Source organism: Danio aesculapii, chromosome 12, assembly GCF_903798145.1.
Source record: "Danio aesculapii chromosome 12, fDanAes4.1, whole genome shotgun sequence".
NCBI classification, from domain to species: Eukaryota; Metazoa; Chordata; class Actinopteri; order Cypriniformes; family Danionidae; genus Danio; species Danio aesculapii.
In genome coordinates this window covers 23,873,642-23,897,458 of record NC_079446.1, presented here as the reverse complement: position 1 = coordinate 23,897,458, position 23,817 = coordinate 23,873,642, and the positions used below count along the sequence as shown (strand labels likewise).

Sequence of the window (23,817 nt, the reverse complement as noted above, 5' to 3'; positions counted from 1 at the left end):
GAAAATTGCTAGACATAAAACTCAGTCAGAATTACTCAAAATTCTGAGAAAAATACAAATGTAAAAATTGAGAGCTTTTAAGTGTATATCTTAATAAATGCATTTCTTGCAATCGTGGTATTTTTCTTAGAACTGCAAAAAAAAAGTTTGTACATCATGAAAAATGATTAACGTTGTTTTTCACAGTAGCTTTCATTAAAAATGTAAATGGAGTTAGCATATGAACTTGCAACTGCAAGAAAAAAATTGCAGTTCTTATTTTGAGAAAACAGCCAGGACTCAAAATAGCCAGGTCAAAGTTGTGATACATAAAATTTTTTAAACTTAGAAAGTTGTCTGAAAAAGAAAGAAAAAATGTTTTACCATTTGCTGCAAATAATATACTTCAAGTGCAAGTATCATACTAATATTGTGTAAATAATTTCCCATAAAACATTCAGTAAATGGCATGAGAAGCTAGTGGGATGACACGATGTGAATTAGACTAATTAGTTATCTGCTGGTTACACATTAAAAGAGTAATTCAGTTCTACACAGCATTAAGCGAGGCGAAGATGTTCCTCCTGCATTATAATTAGACGTGGCAGCCTACGAATAATTACTGATAAAATTGCTCAACACAGACCCAAAGATCCAGAATCCTTCCACATAAAACACGAACGCACAGAGTAAATGTGACAGTGCGGCCTTTACAGGCTCTCATTGGGATGACTGCGTTCCAACTGGTTATATTGCTGCAATAAATTATGTAATGATTATTACAATTAAATGAGACAACCTTACATAATTATACATATGACTCAAAACGACATGGTCCTGTAATTTGTGTTAGGTCTATAGCTATTAGATCTTTATTTAATTAGTGAACCTCATTAGACTCCCATTGTGACATCTACAGTGAAATAACAAATAAAAGTTTAATGCTTAAGTTACACAAATTGCACGATGATGATTGTTTTAAAGGGCACCTATAAGATGTAAGACATTGCTGTCTCCAGAATGTGTCTGTAAAGTTTCAGCTCAAAACACCCATCAGATTATTTATTATATAATGTAGAATCTGCCCATTTTGGTTTCTTGAGTACAGTGTAGCTGTTTTTAGGCTTTAAATCTAAATGAGCTGTTTCTCCAGCGCACCGTGTGTGTTCGTTTTTCATGCGTTACGTCAGATAAACAGCATAAACAGCATAAATAAGATATTAGATATGGACAAGTGAAACTCGATGTTTTTGGAACTAAGGTGTGCCGTATGAAATGTAATTTTATTATTGTTTTTATATATATGTAACTTATTTATTTTAAGTTTGGAGAGCTCTGCCTTGACGTGAATGTCCCTTTGGGGATTAATAAAGTCAAACAGTAACAGTAACAGTCAGTGATAGAGGCAGACACGGATGAAGCTAAAGTAAGTTTATTTTATGTATTTGCGGTGGAGTGTATTCAAGCCTTTCTGAAACGAACAAATGCAGTTTCTCACACAAATGCAGTTTGCAGTATACACACACACAAATACACACACATGCACATTTACTGACACCATGTGGCCGTGGTGATTATATCGATTAAGAATTACATAGCAATTTTACTGTATTTATTACAAACATTCTTTGTTTTATAAACATTTTAAACATAAAATTAATTCTTGAGGTGCAGCTAATCACAGAGACTTGTAACATATGTTTTAATTCCAGTTTCTTTGGAAAAAAAATTCTGTGGGGATGTGTATACATGTTATTATGGAGACATGGCATCTCTTATGCCCTATTCACAAAGGGCTTTAGAGTCAACACTTCCCATTTACTTTGAATGGGTGATGTCAAGCGTTGCCGAACTGAAATGTGGGTCCGTGGGCACTGCTTCAGTGGCGTTGCTGGCTGCAGAAGTTGAGAAATTTTCAACCTTTTAAGCATCGATGGAAGCATCAGCCATTTAGATCGCTTTATGCAAATACCCCAGCTCAGACAGTAGCCGATAGCGGACGTACTTTATTCGCTGACGCTGCTATGACGATCGTATCAGCCCCAACTTCAGACATGCTCTCCGTCAAACGTTAACGCTAAAGCCCTGTGTGAATCGGACATGAATCAATTTGATGGGTGGGGTAAACCGCACTCCTATGTCACGTTGCGGTGGGCCTCAAAGTCACTGGGATTTGGATCCAATTTTATTCATTCATTCAAAGCGGAATGAACCGCCAACTTATCCAGCATATGTTTTACGCAGCAGATGCCCTTCCAGCTGCAACCCAACACTGGGAAACATCCATACATACTCATTCCAAATTTACAATCATAGACGGCCAATTTAGCTTATTTAATTCTTTGGAATGTAGGGGAAACCGGAGCACCCGGAGGAAACCCATGCAAATACGGGGAGAACATGCAAACTCCACGCAGAGATGCCCACTGACCCAGCCGGGACTCGAACCAACGACCTTCTTGCTGTGAGGCGATCGTGCAACCCATTGCGCCACTGTGACGCCCGATCCTATTTAAACATCAGGAAATTTAAAAAAAAAGACTTATTGTGTTTATCTGACTCCAATATGACTGTGGACACACTATACCTATATACAATATGTGCCCTTCAAACAGACTTTAGACGTCACTCTGTCACCAAATGTTATGAAAAGTTATGAGTGATAAGAATCTCATTGTACTGGTTTAAACTATTTAAATTCTCCTTACACAAGCACTGTGAATGCTGGTTTTATGTTGTAGTATTAAGAAGAATGTTGTTGTTCTTGTTTTGTCTCTTCAGTTTCTTTTTTTTTCCATGAAACTATGGTTGACACCTTGTGGAAAAACAATTTAAGTGCTTGTCCGAGCTGTGCATACATCATACTTACTGTACGCGAAGTCTCTTGTATGTAATAATTTATCAAAATTTACATTCATTAGTAACTGATTTTGCATAGACGTTTTTGGACTTGAATGTATGCTTGTTTATGTCATTGTACAACTTTGTTTTAATTAAAAGAAATTTTGTGACAGTGGCTCATAGTGGCATTTGCCCCGCCCTCTTTCAATCTCATTGGAGAATTACCTAAAAAGAGATGAAAAACAACATGAGTGTATGGCTAATTAAAATGTGATCACTGCTCCCACACTGCGCAACTCATGTATTTCAAATGCGTTTCATATGTATACTGAAAAAAGTTTTAAAAAATAAATCTCATAATATATGGTAAAAAAGGGGCAGGTGTGGTCACAAATTGCCAGAATTTTAGTTAAAAATATATTTCTAATTTCGATGATAAACTACTGTATTTCATACATTTATCGTGTTAATACACCAGTGTTTTGAAGTACTAATATCTACACATCATATCCTTACATAGACAAAATCACAACCAAAAGCATATGGTGATGAGAAAGTCATACAAAAAATCATTTGCTCATATCAAATTACTTTTCCCATAAGAAAAGAAACATACTAATATATACAACCCCAAATCAGAAAAAGAATTTGGAAGACGCAAATAAAAAAAGTTTCCAAATTTACTTTGACTTGTTTTATTGCAGACAATACAACAAACAACATTTAATGTGTTCCTCGTGATTTTTTATTGTTTGTTTTGATGTGTTTTGAAAATAAACATGTATTTCAATTTTGATTCTTGTAACACATTTTTAAAAAAGTTACAGTAAAGCATTTACCACTTTGTAAAGTTGACATTCCTTTTCAAAAAAGATGTTTAAGGACTAAAGACACCAAGTGATGAAGTGTTTCAGGTGTAATTTTGTCCCATTCTTCCTACAAACAAACCTTCAGGGTGGGCAACAGTACGGGGTCTTCATTGTCACATTTTGCGCTTTGAAATTTCTCACACATTCTCTACTGCAGACAAGTCGGGACTGCAGACAGGCCAGTACCTGTATGCTCTTCCACCACAGCCAGAACTTTGTAATGTGTGCAGAATGTGGTTTTGCATCGAAATATGCATGGGTGTCCCTTGAAAAGAACGCAGCATACTGTGCTCCAAAATCTCTATGTACTTTTCAGCATTAATGGTGCCATTACAGAAGTGCAAGTTACCTTTGCCAAGAACACTGACACAACTCTCATACAATGACAGACCATGGCTTTTGGACTTGTTGCTGGTAACAGTCTAGATGATCCTTTTCTTCTTTGGTCTAGAGCACATGGCATCCATTTCTCCCAAAATAATACCTGAAATATTGAATAATCTGACCACAGAACGTTTCCACTGTGTGATGGCCCATCCCAGATGCCTCTGAGCCCAGAGAAGTCGACATTGCTACTGGACACTGTTAACATGTTAACATTCCTTTTGGCACAGTACAGTTTTAATTGGCATTGGTGGATGTAACTATGTATAGTGGTACTTGATAAAGGTTTGCCAAAGTAGTCCTGAGCCTATCTGGTGATCTATGATTGCACATAGATGAATGGTGATTCTTGGTGCAGTGCTGCCTGAGGGATTAGAGATCACGGTTGTTCAGCTTGGGCTTGCACCCTTGTCCTTTACACACTGAAATTCCTCCAGATTCGTACATGATTACTAGCCATAATTTGCTTCAGTCCCAACTTTTTTTTTTTTTAAATGTAACTAAAATTGGAGTACATGTTTATTTTGAATTAAAAAAAATCACGAGGAACTCTTGAATAATGTTTGTTGTATTGTCTGCAATAAAAAGTCAAAGTATAATTAGAAATCCCTACTTTCTTTTTTTATTTGCATTTTCCATACTGCATTTTCCATGCTGTCCCAACTTCTGATTTGGGGTTGTAGAAGAAGCTTGGTGTCATCCCCACACTTGTGGACATGTGTTAGCCGATTACTAACTAATCAAATCCTGAGGCAGTTTGTAAGAAATAAATGCACCATATAGCTTTGAGAATAAAGGAAAACTATGTGGTGATGAAGAGAGACAAAAGAGGATACAAATTGGCCCTACTGTGATTGAACAATCATGTCAGATGGAATTGTTTCTGACCCAGGATGCCTGGCTACCAGAACACTGTATATCTGAGCCCCTCAGGAAAGACTCATCCCAGCATGCCCTTGTTATCAGATCTCATATACTCTCTCCTAGACACAGGCCTCTATTTTTTTCCTAAATGTTCCAGTGTGTGTTTTGGGTGAAGTAAATATCTGTCGCTCTCCACAACTAGAGAATGAGACATCATGAAAGCAGGAGTCATGATTGAGTCTGTACGCACTGAGGGAAAAAGAGTGTTCACCCAGCAGGACTTCTAGCAAAGCTGGAGTCAATGACTTCAGCTGTCAGAGAATAAGCATGACACATCTACGAAGTCAACCTCAATGAGGACAATCATGTCGACATGACTGAAAACAACTAGATAAAGATTTGAAATTGTTATCATTATGACAAGAAAATGCACTAGCACTGGCTAGTAAACAAACAGCTGGAATAAACAATCATATTCAATTGATAAGAGAGTCTGTGGGTGGCACGGTGGCACAGTGGGTAGCACTGTCGCCTCACAGCAAGAAGGTTACTGGTTCAAGCCCCAACTGGGTCAGTTGGCATTTCTGTGTGGAGTTTGCATGTTCTTCCCGTGTTCGCATGGGTTTCCTCCAGGTTCTCCAGTTGCCACACAAGTCCAAATACATCCGCCAAATTGGGTAAGCTAAATTGTCCGTAGTGTATTTGTGTATGTCCTGGTCCTCCAGGTTGGGGGTTGAGCATTGGGCTAACGACCCACCACATAAAAATTAGATGTTACACCAACGTGGTGCAGCTAAATACCAACTTCGATATAAACTGCCCTGGGAGCAAGTAGGGCTATAATGTAAGAAAAATAATAAGGTGTATTAACAGGCAAGCAAACCAAAGACCCTTCAAAATAAGTTATTATTAATATTAATAATTATATTATTATTTGGATTTGAATTGAACAAGCCAAAATTTCCAAAACTGTTAGTCAAGATTGCTTCAATAGTGTTTGTTTTATTAACAAGTTAACTTTATTAATATACATGCAAATAATCATTTAAAAATGATTATTAATTTTGTTCATTATTATTATTATTATTATTATTATTAGTAGTAGTAGTAGTAGTAGTAGTAGTAGTGGTAGTAGTGGTAGTGGTAGTAGTGGTCAAGTGTGGACATGCTCAAACCATTTTAGGCCCCCTTTGCACATATTTTTAATGTTGTCTACTTGTGATCGGACTGTCAAAAATGCATTTTAATACCAGGTAAATGTGTGATTCTAAAAGACAGGACTTCTATACCTACAGCCAGTGGCCAAGCTAGAAATACTGAGCCCTGTACAGGTTTCTGCTCTGAGCCCACTCAGAAAATTGCAGAAATTGCATTCGGGAAAGATCACATTATGGGCCCCTCTAAGCCTCCAGCCCTATGCACTCTATCCCCTTTACCCCCACTTACAACGCGCCTGCCAACAGCTGCCATATTGAGATTCAATGACACACATTCACAAGCCATGTTTGGTCATTTCCATTTATACTGTTTCTGAGTCTAAGTAATCTTGCCAAAAGACAAAAAAAGCTCAGGCGCCCATATCATTATACTGGGAGTGGATGCCAGCTGTTCAAGATTGTCCAGCCCAATAACCACTAGAGAAGTGCTCCCTCGAGAGATCCAGGACAAACAGATGATGTTTGCCATCTAGTTTGAGTTGAGTTTGACTCTCCACTAGGGATTTCCAAAAACACAATGGTGTGTTACAAATGGAAAAGGCGCATGGACGGCCACTTCCATCCGATAAAATTGCTGTCTGTTTTCCTGCGAATGCCTCTTCAGTTCTCCCAGGAATATGTCATCACCGGGATGACTATATTCTCATGACTTTCTTTGGCTGCGGTGGCCTACTGCCATTGGCAATTGCCGGCCAACGGCCTGTGCGCTTGAGCTTGACAATCACATTAGATCTCATCACAGTCCCTTGTTGGTTAAAGGGTGTTGGACAGAATTTGAGACCTCGCCAGGGATACAAGTAGAGGCTGTAGGAAATACAGCAATAATGGACTGTCAAGGATTTGAAGAACAAGGCACCCAGGAGGACCCTGCAATGTGGGGAAGAGTTTGTAAACTCTAGGCCAACATAGATGCCAAGAGTTGTTAACTGCTTAGACACAAATATTGTTTAATGTAAGTAGTGTAATGGACATAAAGTGTGTACAGAGAGCATATTGAGTGTGAAATCATTGACTGCTTGATACAAAAACAGTCTGCTGACTGCCAGACAGTGTCAGATGACTGTATTGATAAAAAATGACAATATGACAATTGTTAGCCTTAGGGTATGCAGCTCTACATTGCTGAATGAATGACACATTTATGTAGTGTGTAATACTCTGTATTTATGAACACCTAAAGCACTTTAAAATCATATTAGAGGGGTTTCACCTCACCACCACCTGTGTTCAGCATCCACCAATATGATGTGACCGCAACCACAGTACAACAGCCTCTGATGATGTTACGAAGATAAGATACGGGGGAAGGATCCAAATGCAAGTAAAAAGTTTATTTGACACAGTCAAAATAACTAGACAGGACAGGGAAAAATGAGTGAGAGAACGAGGGGTAAGGGTGGTAGCAACCGGGAGACAGACAGACGATAATCAGGTCCAGCAGACACTCCTCATAGTCCTGAACACAGACAGACATACATGAGCAAACACAACGAACTGACAAGGAAACATAGAACTGTTGCCCAGATATAGACCCGCAAATGAACCTCAGCTGTCGAGCTAATCAAAACAGCTGAGTATCGGCATGACACGTGACCATAACAAATACACGTAGACAACCAAAACAAAACAAACCCACGTGACAAAACAGACGCTCCGGAAAGCGCACAAACCTGCAATCGTGACAGTACCCTTCCTCTTAAGAGCACCTCCTGGTGCTCCCAGAAGAGCTTACCTGGCGATTGTAATCATCGATAAGAGAGTGATCCAATATGTCCCTAGCAGGAACCCAACTTCTCTCCTCTGGACCGTAACCTTCCCAGTCCACCAAGTACTGAAATCCTCGCCCCCTCCGTCTCGAATCCAGAATGCGCTTAACCGAATAAACGGTCTCCCCATCTACGAGACGCGGCGGGGGAGGGACCGGTGTGGGCGGATTAATGGCCGCATGAAAAACGGGCTTTAATTTGGAAACATGAAACACGGGATGTATTCTCCTGTACGTTGGAGGAAGTTTGAGGCGGACTGCCACCGGACTAATGATCTTGATGACAGTGAACGGGCCAATAAATTTAGGTGCAAGTTTATTACATACGGAACGCAAGGGAATATTCTTGGTTGAAAGCCACACTTTTTGACCGACGACGTAAACGGGAGGCTTAGACCGGTGGCGATCGGCTTTAGCCTTGGTGCGCGCACCCACTTGGAGGAGGGTCTGTCTGGCCCTGTTCCAAGTGCGTCGACACCTCTGGACAAAGGCGTGGGCGGAGGGGACCGCGACTTCGGATTCCAGACTGGGAAAAGCTGGTGGCTGGTAACCTAAACTACACTGAAACGGAGAGAGGCCCGTGGCAGACACTGGTAATGAGTTGTGTGCGTACTCCACCCAAGGGAGTTGCTGACTCCAAGAGGTGGGATTCTGGGAAACCAAACAACGTAACATGCGCTCGAGATCTTGGTTGGCCCTTTCGGTCTGTCCGTTACTCTGAGGATGGAAACCAGAAGAAAGACTTACAGTCGCCCCCAATAACCGACAAAATTCTCTCCAAAATTTAGAGACAAACTGAGGCCCCCTGTCAGAAACCACGTCCGTCGGGAGGCCATGAATGCGAAAGACGTGATTTATGACAGCATCCGCTGTCTCTCTGGCTGAGGGTAATTTGGGCAGAGGAATAAAATGAGTGGCCTTCGAGAACCGGTCCACTACGGTCAAAACAGCCGTATTGCCACCAGATGGCGGGAGACCTGTGACAAAATCTAGCGAAATGTGTGACCAGGGTCTCGAAGGCACTGACAGAGGATGAAGGAGTCCAGCGGGAGGTCGATTAGAAGTCTTAGAAACAGCACAAACAGAACAGGCCAAAACAAACTCACGTATGTCCTGTGCCATAGCTGGCCACCAGAATCGCTGTTTAACCAAAAATATAGTACGACTCACCCCAGGATGACAAGCCACTTTGGAGGAATGCCCCCATCGAATGACGTCAGACCGAATCTCCTCCGGCACAAACAAGCGGCTGGGTGGGCATCCGGCCGGGGGCGTTACCCCATCCAGGGCTGTGCGAACCCTACTCTCGATTTCCCATGTTACCGCAGAAATACAAATCTTCTGAGGAACGATGGGTTCAAGAGTCGTATTGCGCTCGGAAAAATCAAAAAGACGGGATAACGCATCGGGTTTGATGTTTTTAGAACCCGGTCGATAAGAGATGGTAAAGTCGAAACGTCCGAAAAATAATGCCCACCGAGCCTGCCTGGAGCTAAGTCGTTTGGCGGACTTGATGTATTCAAGGTTCTTATGGTCGGTCCAAACGATAAAGGGAACCCCCGAACCCTCCAACCAATGACGCCACTCCTCCAAAGCGAGTTTGACAGCCAACAACTCCCTATTACCAATGTCGTAGTTACGTTCTGCGGGAGATAATCGGTGTGAAAAAAACGCGCAAGGATGAATTCTGTCGTCCGAGGATGCACGCTGGGACAGGATAGCGCCCACCCCCACCTCTGACGCATCAACCTCCACCACAAACTGCCGGGAGGGATCAGGAGTCACCAGAATGGGGGCTGAAACAAAGCGGCCCTTTAATTTTGTGAATGCAGCCTGTGCTGCACTCGACCACCTGAAGGGAGTCTTGGAGGAGGTTAAGGACGTCAGAGGGGCGACGAGCTGGCTGAAATTGCGAATAAAACGCAGGTAAAAATTGGCGAAGCCCAGAAATCTCTGCAGGGCCTTACGAGACTCCGGAATTGGCCAATTCACCACAGCCTGAATCTTCTCTGGATCCATGCGCACCCCCTCGACCGACACAATGTGTCCTAGAAATGGAACAGACTGTGCATGGAACACGCATTTCTCCGCCTTGACAAAAAGCCCATTCTCTAGCAGCCTCTGAAGCACTCGCCTGACGTGCTGCACATGTTCCTGGAGAGAACGGGAAAAAATCAGAATGTCATCCAGGTAGACATAAATAAACTGATCTATCATATCTCGCAACACATCATTAACGAGTGCTTGGAAAACTGCGGGGGCGTTGGAAAGTCCAAAAGGGAGAACACAATATTCAAAATGACCCCTGGGGGTATTAAATGCAGTTTTCCATTCATGACCCTGCTTAATGCGAACCAAATGATATGCGTTGCGGAGATCTAATTTTGTGAAAAAAGATGCCCCTTGCAGACGCTCGAATGCTGAAGACATCAGCGGCAAAGGATATGTATTCTTCACCGTGATGTTGTTCAGCCCTCGATAATCAATGCAAGGTCGAAGAGACCCATCTTTCTTTTTCACGAAAAAGAACCCCGCCCCCGCCGGTGAAGAAGAAGGGCGAATGATCTTAGCCGCTAGAGAATCAGAAATGTATTTCTCCATGGCCTCCCTCTCGGGAATGGAAAGAGAGTATAACTTGCCTTTAGGCGGAGATGTACCTGGCAACAAATCTATAGCACAGTCATAGGGACGATGAGGAGGCAGAGAAGCAGCCCGAGACTTACTGAACACTCTCTTCAGGTCAAGGTACTCACTGGGCACGTTTGACAGGTCCATGCGCTCCTCCTGAAACACAGAACAAGACACAGCAGAACGAGCAGACGAAAGACAACACTCATGACAGTTCTCACTCCACGAAAATATTGTATTCAGACCCCAATTGATATGAGGTTTATGGAGCACCAACCAAGGATGCCCTAAAACCACCGGTGTGTTAGAACAGTCTGTTAAAAGAAATGGTATGTGTTCAACATGATTTCCGGATGTAATAAGCTTTATGGGTTTGGTAGAGTGAGTGATTGTGGGAAGAGAAATCCCGCTGAGGGCGCGTACAGAAATGGGTTGTGAAAGAGCGATAACCGGAAGTTTTAAACTGAAAGCAAAACTAGAGTCAATGAAATTCCCCTCTGCCTTGGAATCAATAAGGGCATGGGTGTTCTGGGTTCCGGAACCCCATGATAAAGTAGCGGGCAGTAATGTAGTCGCCGCAGAGGGTTTATTCAGACTGATTTCACCCATCAGTAACCTCTTACCTACTGATGGGTGTTGTCTTTTACTGGACAAGAATTCACGCGGTGTCCAGCGCCACCACAGTAGAGGCAGAGTCCCTCATTTCTCCGTCGCCGCTTCTCCTGCACGGACAGGCGGGATCTGCCCACCTGCATGGGTTCCGGGTCAACACCTCCCACTTCCGCCGCCGCAGCCAAAACCAGAGGGTCCGAGACTGGATCCGAATATCTCCCGTGCTGCATGCGGTTCTCTCGACGAAGTAGTCTGGTGTCCACTCGGATAGCCAGATCTACTAGTTCGTCCAGAGTCTTGGGGAGTTCCAATGTGTAGATTTCGTCCTGCAGACGATCAGACAAACCATGCAGGAACATGTCCCACTGTGCCTCCATGTTCCAGCCGCATTCAGCGGCCAAGGTCCGGAACTCGATTGAGTAATCCGCCACGCTCCGACTCCCCTGCCGGAGCTCAGCGAGGACTCGGGCGGCCTCCCTCCCGGAAGCGGCCCGATCAAAAACCTTTTTGAGTTCTTTAGAGAACAGTTCAAAGGAAGCACAACATGGCAGCTTTTGTTCCCAGGCTGTAGTCCCCCACAGAGCCGCCTTTCCCGAAAGGAGAGTTATGACGAAGGCAACCTTAGACTGCTCCGTGGAAAATAATGACGGTTGCAACGTTATATACAAGGAACATTTGGACAGGAAGGACCGACACAAGTGAGGTTCTCCAGAATAACAGGTCGGGGGAGGAAGGCGAGGTTCGACAGCACGGTTGGCAACCACCGGTGCTGGTAGAACTTCTGGAGCTGGTACGGCTGCAACTTGTGCCGCTCCCGTAACCAGCTGCTGAACCTGAGTGGTAAGCAGAGACACTTGGCCGACCAAAGTCTGAATGGCCTGTGCGGTGGTAGCCAAAGCCTCATCCTGCCGATCAATCCTGGCATTGCTGAGCGAGACGAATTCCGAGATCTGTGATATACTTGCTGGATCCATTTTCAGGTCAGTTCGTTTTGTTACGAAGATAAGATACGGGGGAAGGATCCAAATGCAAGTAAAAAGTTTATTTGACACAGTCAAAATAACTAGACAGGACAGGGAAAAATGAGTGAGAGAACGAGGGGTAAGGGTGGTAGCAACCGGGAGACAGACAGACGATAATCAGGTCCAGCAGACACTCCTCATAGTCCTGAACACAGACAGACATACATGAGCAAACACAACGAACTGACAAGGAAACATAGAACTGTTGCCCAGATATAGACCCGCAAATGAACCTCAGCTGTCGAGCTAATCAAAACAGCTGAGTATCGGCATGACACGTGACCATAACAAATACACGTAGACAACCAAAACAAAACAAACCCACGTGACAAAACAGACGCTCCGGAAAGCGCACAAACCTGCAATCGTGACAGATGAGGGCAGACAGAGCCAGTCGCAGGATAGGGTTATTAGGAGACCATGATTAGTAAGAGCCAATAGATGAAATTTGACCGAGACCCCCACTTTACAAAAAGTGCTATGAATTGAGTCAAGACCAAAGAACATTGGTTCCTACAATATAGTGTCCCCATCAATGACATCACCACCACTCACTAACACCACTTCCAGCACAACCTAGGAGCACAACCAGCACAACCTTTTGCCCAGGAGATCTCCCATTCAGGTACTAGCCAGGCTTAACCCTGCTTAACTTCCAGTATTGGACTGCAGGGCGATACAGTTGTGACTAATAATACATATATTGTACATGGCCACAGCTATCCTTACCTTAACACAGTGGTTGTCGATTCCGGTCCTCAGGCCCCACCGCCCCGCACATTTTGTATATCTTCCTTACGTAACACACCTGATTCAGATTATCAGCTCGTTAACTGTGAGATCCTTGAACTGATCCTTGTGTAAGAGATACATATAAAATGTGCAGGGTGGGGGAGCCTGAGGACCGGAATTAAGAACCACTGCCCTAACAACATGACAAGATTCCAGTGGCAAGCAATTTGGCTGTCAGCACCAGATACAACTTAATTTAAATACAAGAGCCATTCAGAAGCGCAGAATTGTGCACTGCACTCCCAACGAAGTGGTAAGATTTATAATGTAATTAATAGATATTAAACCTCTTTAACATTACTACAATTACACTAGGAGTGACTAATATTTGTTGGTTTGCACAGAGTCACAGTTCTAACGTTCAAACTACACTGTTTCAATTGATCTACACAGTTTCAATTTACTATAATCTTCTATGTGAAGCTGCTTTGACACAATCTACATTGTAAAAGCGCTATACAAATAAAGGTGAATTGAATTGAATAACGTTAATTTTCAAACTATTCTTTGATAGTTATTTTATTTTTAAGATCTGAGATTTTCTTTCGCTTTCAGTAGGGCAATAAATGTCACGTAAAATGGTATCCATACTCACATCAGCATTTAACACTGAATGTAACCTTTGTCATAGTAGTTTATGCTTTTGCTCAACTGCAATGTCACAGTAATGGAAATCATTTCTAAAATAGACATTTTGCATGTCGCTGTCGTGGATGGTTAGGACAAAAACTCCTTTTAACATACATGGTGTAACATTACTTCTGCACTCTCAGAAATAAAGGTACTGGGGTGGTACACTTTTGTACTGTACAGCTGCACATTACTACCTTTAGGGTACACTTTTGTATCTTTAAGGTACTTTGAGGTACAGATTTGTTCTTTTTAGGTATTAATATGTACCTTTAAGGACCTGTTAGGAACAAAAAAGTTTACCGCCCCGGTGACAGATTTTGTACCTTTATTCCTGAGAGTATGTTTCACCAGAAATTAAGTAATGTGGATAGTATTGGTGAAGTTTGCAGTAGGGATAATCATTACTCTTGTCTCCTTAAAGGACTCTCCAAGAGTTGCTGAAGCAGCCTGGTGGAGAGGCGAGTGCTGTGGATGGACCTCTGAGCAGAAGCTCCTCTATTGGAGCAAATGGCATTTCTGCCAGGATGCTTCGCAGCCGCAGTGGTGAGGTTTTCCCCATATACAGTCCAAACAAGAAGAGAAAACTGCAACAGATTCCCCATCACCTTACATGTCTGCTCACACAACTTCTCAAGGGGCTCTTGCTTCCCAAGAGTATTGCCTGACAGCAAACACTCTAAATCACTGACTCACAGCTGCTCACTTATTTCTGTTCATTTAGCACAGGTAACAACAAACAAATAAATAAATAAATAATTATAACAAGTAAATTAGATAAGCACATGAGTTTACAAGGATTCAGTGAGGTGTAACTAAACGATTATAGGCGTGAATGCAGTAATAAATCCTACGGGGACAGCTTAACAAAAATCCATGAAAAAATTCATTCATAATTTGCTCACCTGCAAATTGATCCAAACCTCTATGACTTTGATTGATCTATAAAATTAACTGAAAAAGAAAATACTGGACAATTCATAAATTAAAATTATGCAGAATGCTAAGTTATTTAGTCTTTGGAAATAGACTAACACAATATCAGAAACCTTTAAATACCACAGACATTCACAATAATGCCCTGCACTCCAAAACAAATACACAAATAGAAACCAGACAAGTGTTGCACACATACAAACCATAAACAAAACAGCATTTACATATTGTTTTCACAGTGGAGGGATTTGCTAAAGTGCAAATACATCTGATTGTCTGACAATACATATTGTTTGTAAATAATTAAGAAATGTGACAAAATGACCGTCAGCTTCTGTGTTCAATCTTGACTTTTGTCATTATGTCACTTCAGTTTTTGTTCCCACATTCTGATCAGCCAATCAGAGCATTCACTGATGACTGACACCAATTCATGCTGAATCAGGCAAATTCCCACTGACGTCTGGTGTGGTGTAAAACACACCAAACACACTAGTCTGAAAAATGGTCACTGATGGTCCAATGCGGCCCGATGAATGACTGTCAGATTGGCGTTTCTACTGCTGTACCTCATCTGTGTCAAGACCAGATGACACGGTGGCCGAGAGAGCTTAACGCGCTGCAATTTAAGAAAGCACATGCAATTACAAAAAACAACAGCAAATGAAGAAACGATCTTCATCAATTTGACAGCACACGTGTACACGTACACAAACAAGTGAAGAAACGTGCAGCAAATTGGTCACATAACAAACAACTAAAGAAACGCGCAGTAAATTGGTCACAACACTTGCAAATATCCATGTAACACAACGGAAATGTTTCTAGGGGACCCAAAACCATGACGGACCCTGCTGAGATATGGATGTGTTATTATGTTGTGTAATAAGGATAGATATTTTATGATCTTTGGATCATATTCTGTAAACCCAAGAAATGGTTGTATGTTTTTTTATACTCAGACCAGCCCTTTATTTATAGGTATAGTTCAAACAAAAATACAAATGATGTCATCAATTATTTACATTTATGAGTTTTTGTCTCACAAGATGTATTTATAAAAGAAAAAAAGCTGAAATCCTGAGCGGCACGGTGGCGCAGTAAATAGCGCTGTTGCCTCACGCAAAAAGGTTGCTGGTTTGAGGCTCAGGTAAATTGGGTAAGCTAAATTGTCCGTAGTGTATGTGTGTGAATGAGAGTGTATGAGTGTTTCCCAGTGATGGGTTGCAGCTGAAAGGGCATCCGCTGTGTAAAACATATGCTGGATAAGTTGGGGGTTCATTCTGCTGTGGCAACCCCTGTTTAATCAAAAGACTAGGCTGAAAAGAAAATAAATGAACGAAGCTTAAACCTGTAACCAGTAGTAGGAAAAACAAATACTATAAAGTCAATAGCTATAGGTTTTCAGCTTTCTTCAAAATATCTTATTTTGTATTTAATAGAAGAAAGTTACTCATAAAGGTTTGGAACCACTTGACGAAGAGTAAATCCATTGTGTTTTAGTCATGTGAACCGGTTCTGCCAAAATATGGCATGTGGCAAAATGGTTTTGCTGCAATACAATGTCAATCAGATTTTGAAATGAGAACTATTTAATCAAAGACATTTTTTTCAGATTTACCCTCATAACACTGGCCCCATGAAGCACATCATTATGACAAGCTTCTTCTGTACATCTTGCCACTTTTAGTGTTTGATAAAATGTCAAGATAAAATGTATCCCCACTGCTTCTTTTTACGCGTCCTCTTTTTATCCCTTAATTTTCTCCCCCATCATTTTCATTTCTCCTCAGAAAATACATCTGTAACCACCTTTTCTTACTCAATTATAAACGCAAGTGAGGTCGCCTCATCTGTGATTTCACTCTGTGGATTTACACAGGCGTGAGACGCAGCAGGCTTCAGACCGACAGTTGATGTGGGGTTTATGCTGATATCCAGAGTCTGTGCCAGGCTTAACGGCACACTTTCTCTCCTCTTTATGAGGAGGATTTAAGTTTCGCTCCACAGTGCTTAGAGGCTTTAGCGATGTGACTGTACACATCTCACTGCATACTTTCTGCGGGCATAGTAATTGTCTGAAGATTAAACTTGTGCTGTTTTAGGTCTTGCAATGGGAAGGTGATTTATAAATCCAGGTTTCAAAATAACTGACTTAAAATAAAATGACTTTTATCCATATAGGGTTAAAATGGAAATATTACACTGCCACACTGATTGGAAAGAGAAACACATATTGTAGCACCAATAGCAGTATGTTGTAAATCAAGTATGTTAAAAAATCTGTTTGGATGAACCAGAGTATTTCTTTTCCAACAAATACTTATGTATTTTCCGTACCATAAGATGTTTTTTTCAATACTAGCTGCAAAACATTTTTTTGAGCATGGCTCTTGGTTATGTAACCAACGGTAGAAGTTCATTTATGGCTGCTTCTCCCAGAAAACAGACATGAGCGTGAGAGTACACCTATTACCCCACAACAGAGCTACACAGGATATGTCTCATATTGAGTCCCAAAAAATGTGCTTTTGGATGGGAGAGAACGCTGATGGTGACGGGTCTGGTGTATGACATGCCCATGCACTGCACAGAGGATTAGAGCTGCTGGATTTACTACTTTCTCCTAAACTACATGAAGTGAGTGGCTGTTTAACTGGGAAAAGAACAGAGTAAATTTTCTAGTTACCTAAACAATGTGTAACACAAACCGTAAGAATATGTGTACAATTATTCTTTTTCCATCCTCTATTGACCTTATTCTTCAATGCGGAAGTGCGCTCGTTTTTGCGATTGTTTTAGAACTTCCGAATCAGCTGCCTATGGGAGAAATGACTAGGAATAATAAACGGCAGAAAATGGTCAAACTACTTACTCTAAAACAGGTGTTTGCATGACAATACAGACAAAGTAGGATAATATAATAAGAAAATATCAGTTTGCAACACCGAGCAGCAAAACGAGCTGTTTTTAACGTGTAAAAATGAATGGAAGTAAATAAGACCGGAAGTCTCAAGCCAAAATGATTTAAATGGCCGCGGAGAATAAGGTGAATAGACATCAGTGTGCATTTTACAAAACACCATTCCACTGGTGTGATCGTATGCTTTAGGAACCAGCCTAGACTTATCACACTGCTGTGGTTGTATGTGTCAAAGGCTTTCTTATGATAACAATGTTGTTCCTCTGTTTTATTTACAGCAATTTCACAGGGTGCAGCCCATGACATGCATCCAGGCACATGTTTTTTTCCAGAGAGAATCAAAAAGCTGTAACTTTGTTCTAAAAGTGTAAAAATAAAGACTTTTGATGAATGTGGTACTACTCTACAGGTATATCAGATTGGAATAGGGTCTGCCTGTGGACTGCAAAATAGTGGCATAACATGAAGGGACGTAACTTGTACTACGTTTGAGGTGTAACTTGAAGTTTGGAGACCCACATGTCAAAACTATGCTGTCGGCAAGATGTCGCTGTACATCAGTTTTTAACGTCTACACCTACTCCACACCTAAACCCAACCATCACAGTTATTAATGTATATACCTACAACAACCCTAAACCCAACCATCATCGTTAGTAATGTCTACATCTACCCCAACCATCATAGTTATTAACATCTATACCTACCCCAACCAACACAGTTATTAATGTCTACATCTTCCCCAAATCTAAACCAACAATCACAGTTATTAACGTCTACATCTTCCCCAAACTAAAACCCAACCATCACAGTTATTAATGTCTACACCTTCCCCAAATCTAAACCCAAACATCATGGTTAACATCTACATCTACCCCAATTATCATCATTAATAAAGTCTACACCTTCCCCAACCCTAAACCCAACAATCACAGTTATTATTAATGTCTACATCTTCCCCAAACTACATTTACATTTACATTTACATTTAGTCATTTAGCAGACGCTTTTGTCCAAAGCGACTTACAAATGAGGACAAACTAAAACTCAACCATCATCGTTATTAACGTCTAAACCTTCCCCAAATGCTAAACCCAACCGTCATAGTTCTTAATGTCTATACCTACACCAAACCTAAACCCACAAGTTGCAATGGTTTTAATTCTTGACACACTCGCCATTGTTCTGTTATTTGTAATCACAGGAGCAACGCCAAGTAGGCTAACTGTCATAACAAAACGGATGAAAAAGTCAGCGAGTGGAGTTGCATGGTGGGCATTGCTAAATGAATGAATATACAATAATAATATGTCAAATGAATAGGTTGTGGATAAATTTGGAGAAAACTCGTGAAAACATTTGCTGAAAATGTTCTGTGGTAAATATTTTCGCCATCTTGCCAACAGCTCCTTGTGAAATCTTGCATGGTTCAATCGGACCACGCTAACAGCAAGTTACGCCTCTAACTTACTACAAGTTATGTGCCTTCATGTTACGCACATGTCTTGCAGTCCACAGGGATTGGGCAAAATGAGCATAAAGTATACAGTAAATATACAGACCAATATATTATACGAAAACATAAATATTTAATAAACCAAAAAGTCTTAGTGCAGCCTACAGCCAGTCCATCTCTCTTAACTATTTCATATTTTTCTAAAAGCATCAATGTTCAGACTGTGGTAATATTATGTAGCAAATTGCTGATGGGTTTAAAGTGAGCTGCCATTCAGCTTTATTTAATATTTTTGGCTTCAGGGATGGAGTGATGTACAATTCTCAACAAGCTGAGAGGCCGAAAATTTCCAAAACTGACCTCTCATTCCCATATGAGCTTCAAGGTACAGTAAACATCCTGCCAGTCATATTTGGGGATGGCAATGCAAATTGAATGGGGGATTGAGAATGTTCAGCAGAGATGCACTAATATGGGACAGGGTGGCATCTGTGTATTTGTGCGACATTGTTCCTGTTCCCCAATGGAGTCCCACCATCTCCTACTATCAGGGCCTGTTGTGTATGTTCTTAGCCCTGCAGCAATGGAGACGTCTGTGATGCTGTAGTGTGAGGGGTGTGTGTGCAGTGGTGTATAAAAACAAAGGCCGAAATGCCGAAGGCTTAGAATTAAAGAGCGGACTACATAAGGGGATGTCTAAAATTGGACTGTTCGTCTTTGTGTACGACACGGTCATGCCATAGTACATGTGCTCACATACAGACTCATGCTGGCTTGCAAACTGTGATACCTGGTATTAACTTACCAGGTTTAGACTTAATGCCTGTTACTGAAGTAGTTGAGGTACTTTAACCAAGCCTGATTATTCTTGCAAAATTACTGAAATGTACTTTAAAAGCATAAAATTGTACTGAAATGTATTTTAAAAGCACAAAACACAAATTAAACACTGAATGAATAAATAAATATTATACACTCTAAATGGTTTTTCACAGTGATGCAATAAAACAAACCGCAAGTTCTCATTTTAGTTATGATTTTGGGCACATTTCAGTAAAAAATAAATATATTTCATAATCAAGACCATCAAGATCAAGATGTTGAGGGGCTAAGACCAAGACCAGAATAGAACTACTTAAATTTACCTGAAAGACACACATTTACTGTTTAAGAAATTTCTTATATTTAATCCAAACATATTTCTGAAATAGTGTAGTAAATAACAATAAACAAACTATTTTTTTAAATTCAGAATTGACTTATATAGTATTTTAGTTAACTAAATGCGGGCTATGTATGGTTATTATTTTTGTAATATTTTTGTTCTGTAGCAACAACTGTAAATGTTCATAAAACATTTGATTTAAAAATGCTCACTCAAAGTTAAGTAATATTCACATAATGTAAGACAGTAATAAAGTTCTTTAGGACCTTTATGAATCTGAAGACTATTCATCAAATGCATTAGAAATATGCATGACTTTATTAATAACCAGCCCTAAAAAAAATTACATAATGCATCAAAAGCTTTTATTCCCCCTCTGGTCTTCCTTAAGATAGTTTTGACTTCAAAGATCTAGTCAGAAATACCTAATGAAGATATTAACGTGCAAAAAGGACATCACCCTCTCCTTTCTATCCCTCTCTTACAATTAGATCACATTTACTTAATCTTACCAACAGTCTGGTTTGATTTCTCTTTGTGATGTTAAGCCTTGCACCCAGAGAGATGCTTTACCCTGACAAACCCCCTTCATTAACTTCTCCCTTTACTCTTCATCATTATCAAACACGGCTGAAAGTGTCAAGAGGGCACAGAGATCGTAAATGGTTGTTAATAACATTTCTGCAGCTGTACTGAGGTGAATATCCTCAAAGAACTACATTTTCCTCATTCAATATAAAATATATTTGAAACATATGAATAAACATATTTAGTAACTTTGAAACTGAAATAAAATGAAATTGAAAGTAGATTGAAATGAAACACTCATATACCAAAAGATATTGCAATGTGTCTGAAATACATGTTATTTTTGGGTTAGGTTGAAATGTTATTTCAGGAAAATTAAATATCTTTCAATAAAATGATGGAAAGTATATATATATATATATATATATATATATATATATATATATATATATATATATATATATATATATATATATATATATATATATATATATATATATATATATATATATACACACAGTTGAAGTCAGAATTATTAGCCCCCCTGAATTATTTGCCCCCCTGTTTATTTTTTCCACAATTTATGTTTAACGGAGAGAAGATTGTTTCAGCACATTTCTAAATGTAATAGTTTTAATAACTCATTTCTAATAACCGATTTATTTTATCTTTGCCCTGATGACAGAAATAATATTTTACAAGATATTTTTCAAGACACTTCTATAAAGCTTAAAGTGACATTTAAAGGCTTAACTAAGTTAATTAGGTTAAGGCAGGTTAGGGTTATTACGCAAGTTATTATATAATGATGGTTCGTTCTGTAGACAATCGGGAAAAAAAGCTTAAAGGGGCTAATAATTTTGACCTTAAATTTTTTTTTTTTATTAAAAATTAGCTTTTATTCTAGCCGAAATAAAACAAATAAGAATTTTTCTCAAAAGAAAAAATACTATCAGACATACTGTGAAAATTTCCATTTTCTGTTAAACATAATTTGGGAAATACTTAAAAAATAAATAAAATTAAAAGGGGGGCTAATAATATATACAATTGAGGTCAGAACTATTAGCCCCCGTTTATTTTTTCCCAAATTTCTGTTTAACAGAGAGATTTATTCAACACATTTCTAAACATAATAGTTTTAACTCATTTCTAATAACTGATTTATTTTATCTTTGCCATGATGACAGTAAATAATATTTGACTAGATATTTTTCAAGACACTTCTATACAGCTTAAAGTGACATTTAAAGGCTTAACTTATATTTAACTAGGTTAATTAGGTTAACTAGGCAGGTTAGGGTAATTAGGCAAGTTACTGTATAATGATGGTTTGTTCGAAAAAATATATAGCTTAAAGGGGCTAATAATTTTGACCTTAAAATGGTGTTTAAAAAATTTAGAACTGCTTTTCTTCTAGCCGAAATAAAACAAATAAGACATTCACCGGCAAAAAATATTATCAGACATACTATGAAAATTTCCTTGCTCTGTTAAACATTCATTCATTCATTCATTTCATTCATTTTCTTTTCGGCTTAGTCCCTTTCATTAATCCGGGGTCGCCACAGCGGAATAAACCGCCAACTTATCCAGCACATGTTTTACGCAGCGGATGCCCTTCCAGCCGCAACCCATCCCTGGGAAATTTGTTAAACATCATTTGGGGAATTTTTAAAAAGGGAAAAAAAAATCATATAGGGGCTATTTTTTAAGGGGCAAACTATGTAATTGTAGAAAATATATTCACATAAATATTAAAATATATAAATATTTTAGTAAATATAATTTTGCCAATTTTTGTTTATTTTGAATTTATTTTGGAAATTAATAATAATAAAAATGTATGTTAACATAAATATATAACAAACCCAGAATAAAAAGAAATACTTTCCATAACAACATTAAAGACATGAAAACACAGTAATACTTGAAACCAAGTTTGATTCAACAAAAGATAATCGCATGAAGAATTATCCAGACATGCGTTTGAAGCACCATCACAGTCTTATAACTTTTTAGGGACTAGACGTTCTTGTTTGGATTAATGCACTGAAGGTTATGCTTTTGGCTTTTAATCCAACAGTCATTTAAAGGATTAAAACACTGCTAACCACTACTAAGAAATGCCAGACTGATTTCAGAATGTTTAACACAGGTTTACCCTAAAACAACAGCTGTCCGCATCTCTCAACACACCACTCATGTTAAATGAAATGGGGCTAATGAGTAATGGAACAAACTGGAAAGAAGGAAAGCAACATCTAACATTCGTTAATTACATCAATGTCCTTCCTGTGGCGTCACCCACAGTTTACAAGGAAAAATAGGTCATTTAGGCTGGACATCTGAACTACATCCCAATGGTCAATATAGGGTCGTTACATATAGAGTGAATTTAAATAGGTCTCTACTGCAGCTCCACAATGTACATAGTATTTCCATCTATTGTAATTTATTTTGCTGTATACAGTTGAAGTCAGAATGATTAGTCTTACTGTTCAATTTGAATTCTTTATATTTTCCCCAAGTTCTTTAACAGAGATTTCAACACATTTCTAAAGAGATTTAATAATTGATTTCACGAGTTCACACTTGCAATAGTTTCAGAATAAAGCGTATTTGGCGCGCTGTCCGGGGAGAGGGCTCTGAGCTCGGGGAAGACACCCCAACTCGAGTTATTCCCCTTATCAGAAAACAGAGAGGAATTGGGATTCGAGCGAAGTATCTACCCGGCCCCAGAACACTCCCCCCGGGATTGTAATGCTTAAGAGGTGAGGTGACGGGGTGGTGGAGGGATGCTAAAGTCGTAAGATGCTGCAGGTAAGACAGCTTTGGTATATATAGAGGTTTGGTCAAGAACTGATTGGATAATAGAATAAATGTCAATGACGTATTTGATACTGAAACTTCTGCGCGTGCTCCTCCCGAAATTTGTTTATAAAACATCACTTATTTTATCTTTGCCATGATGACTACATATTTACTAGATTTTTGACAAGTGTTAAGTGGAATTTAAAGGCTTGGTTAATTAGATTAAAGAGGCAAGTTAGAGTAATTAGGCAAGTCATTCATTCATTTATTTTCTTTTTGGCTTAGTCCCTTTATTAATCTGGGCTCGCCACAGCGGAATGAACCACCAACTTATCCAGCATATGTTTTACACAGCGGATGCCCTTCCAGCTGCAACCCATCACTGGGAAACA

At 39.7% G+C, this 23,817-nt stretch overlaps 1 protein-coding gene across 1 annotated transcript in view; it reads left to right on the top strand.

Annotated features, from left to right (window-relative positions):
* The window catches only part of shisa8b (shisa family member 8b), a 52,158-nt gene that overhangs the window by 11,329 nt on the left and 17,012 nt on the right, over positions 1–23,817 (top strand). The window contains exon 2 of the mRNA XM_056470023.1: positions 14,028–14,149. Coding sequence (XP_056325998.1) covers positions 14,028–14,149 — 122 coding nt within the window. The remainder of the gene's footprint in view (positions 1–14,027; positions 14,150–23,817) is intronic.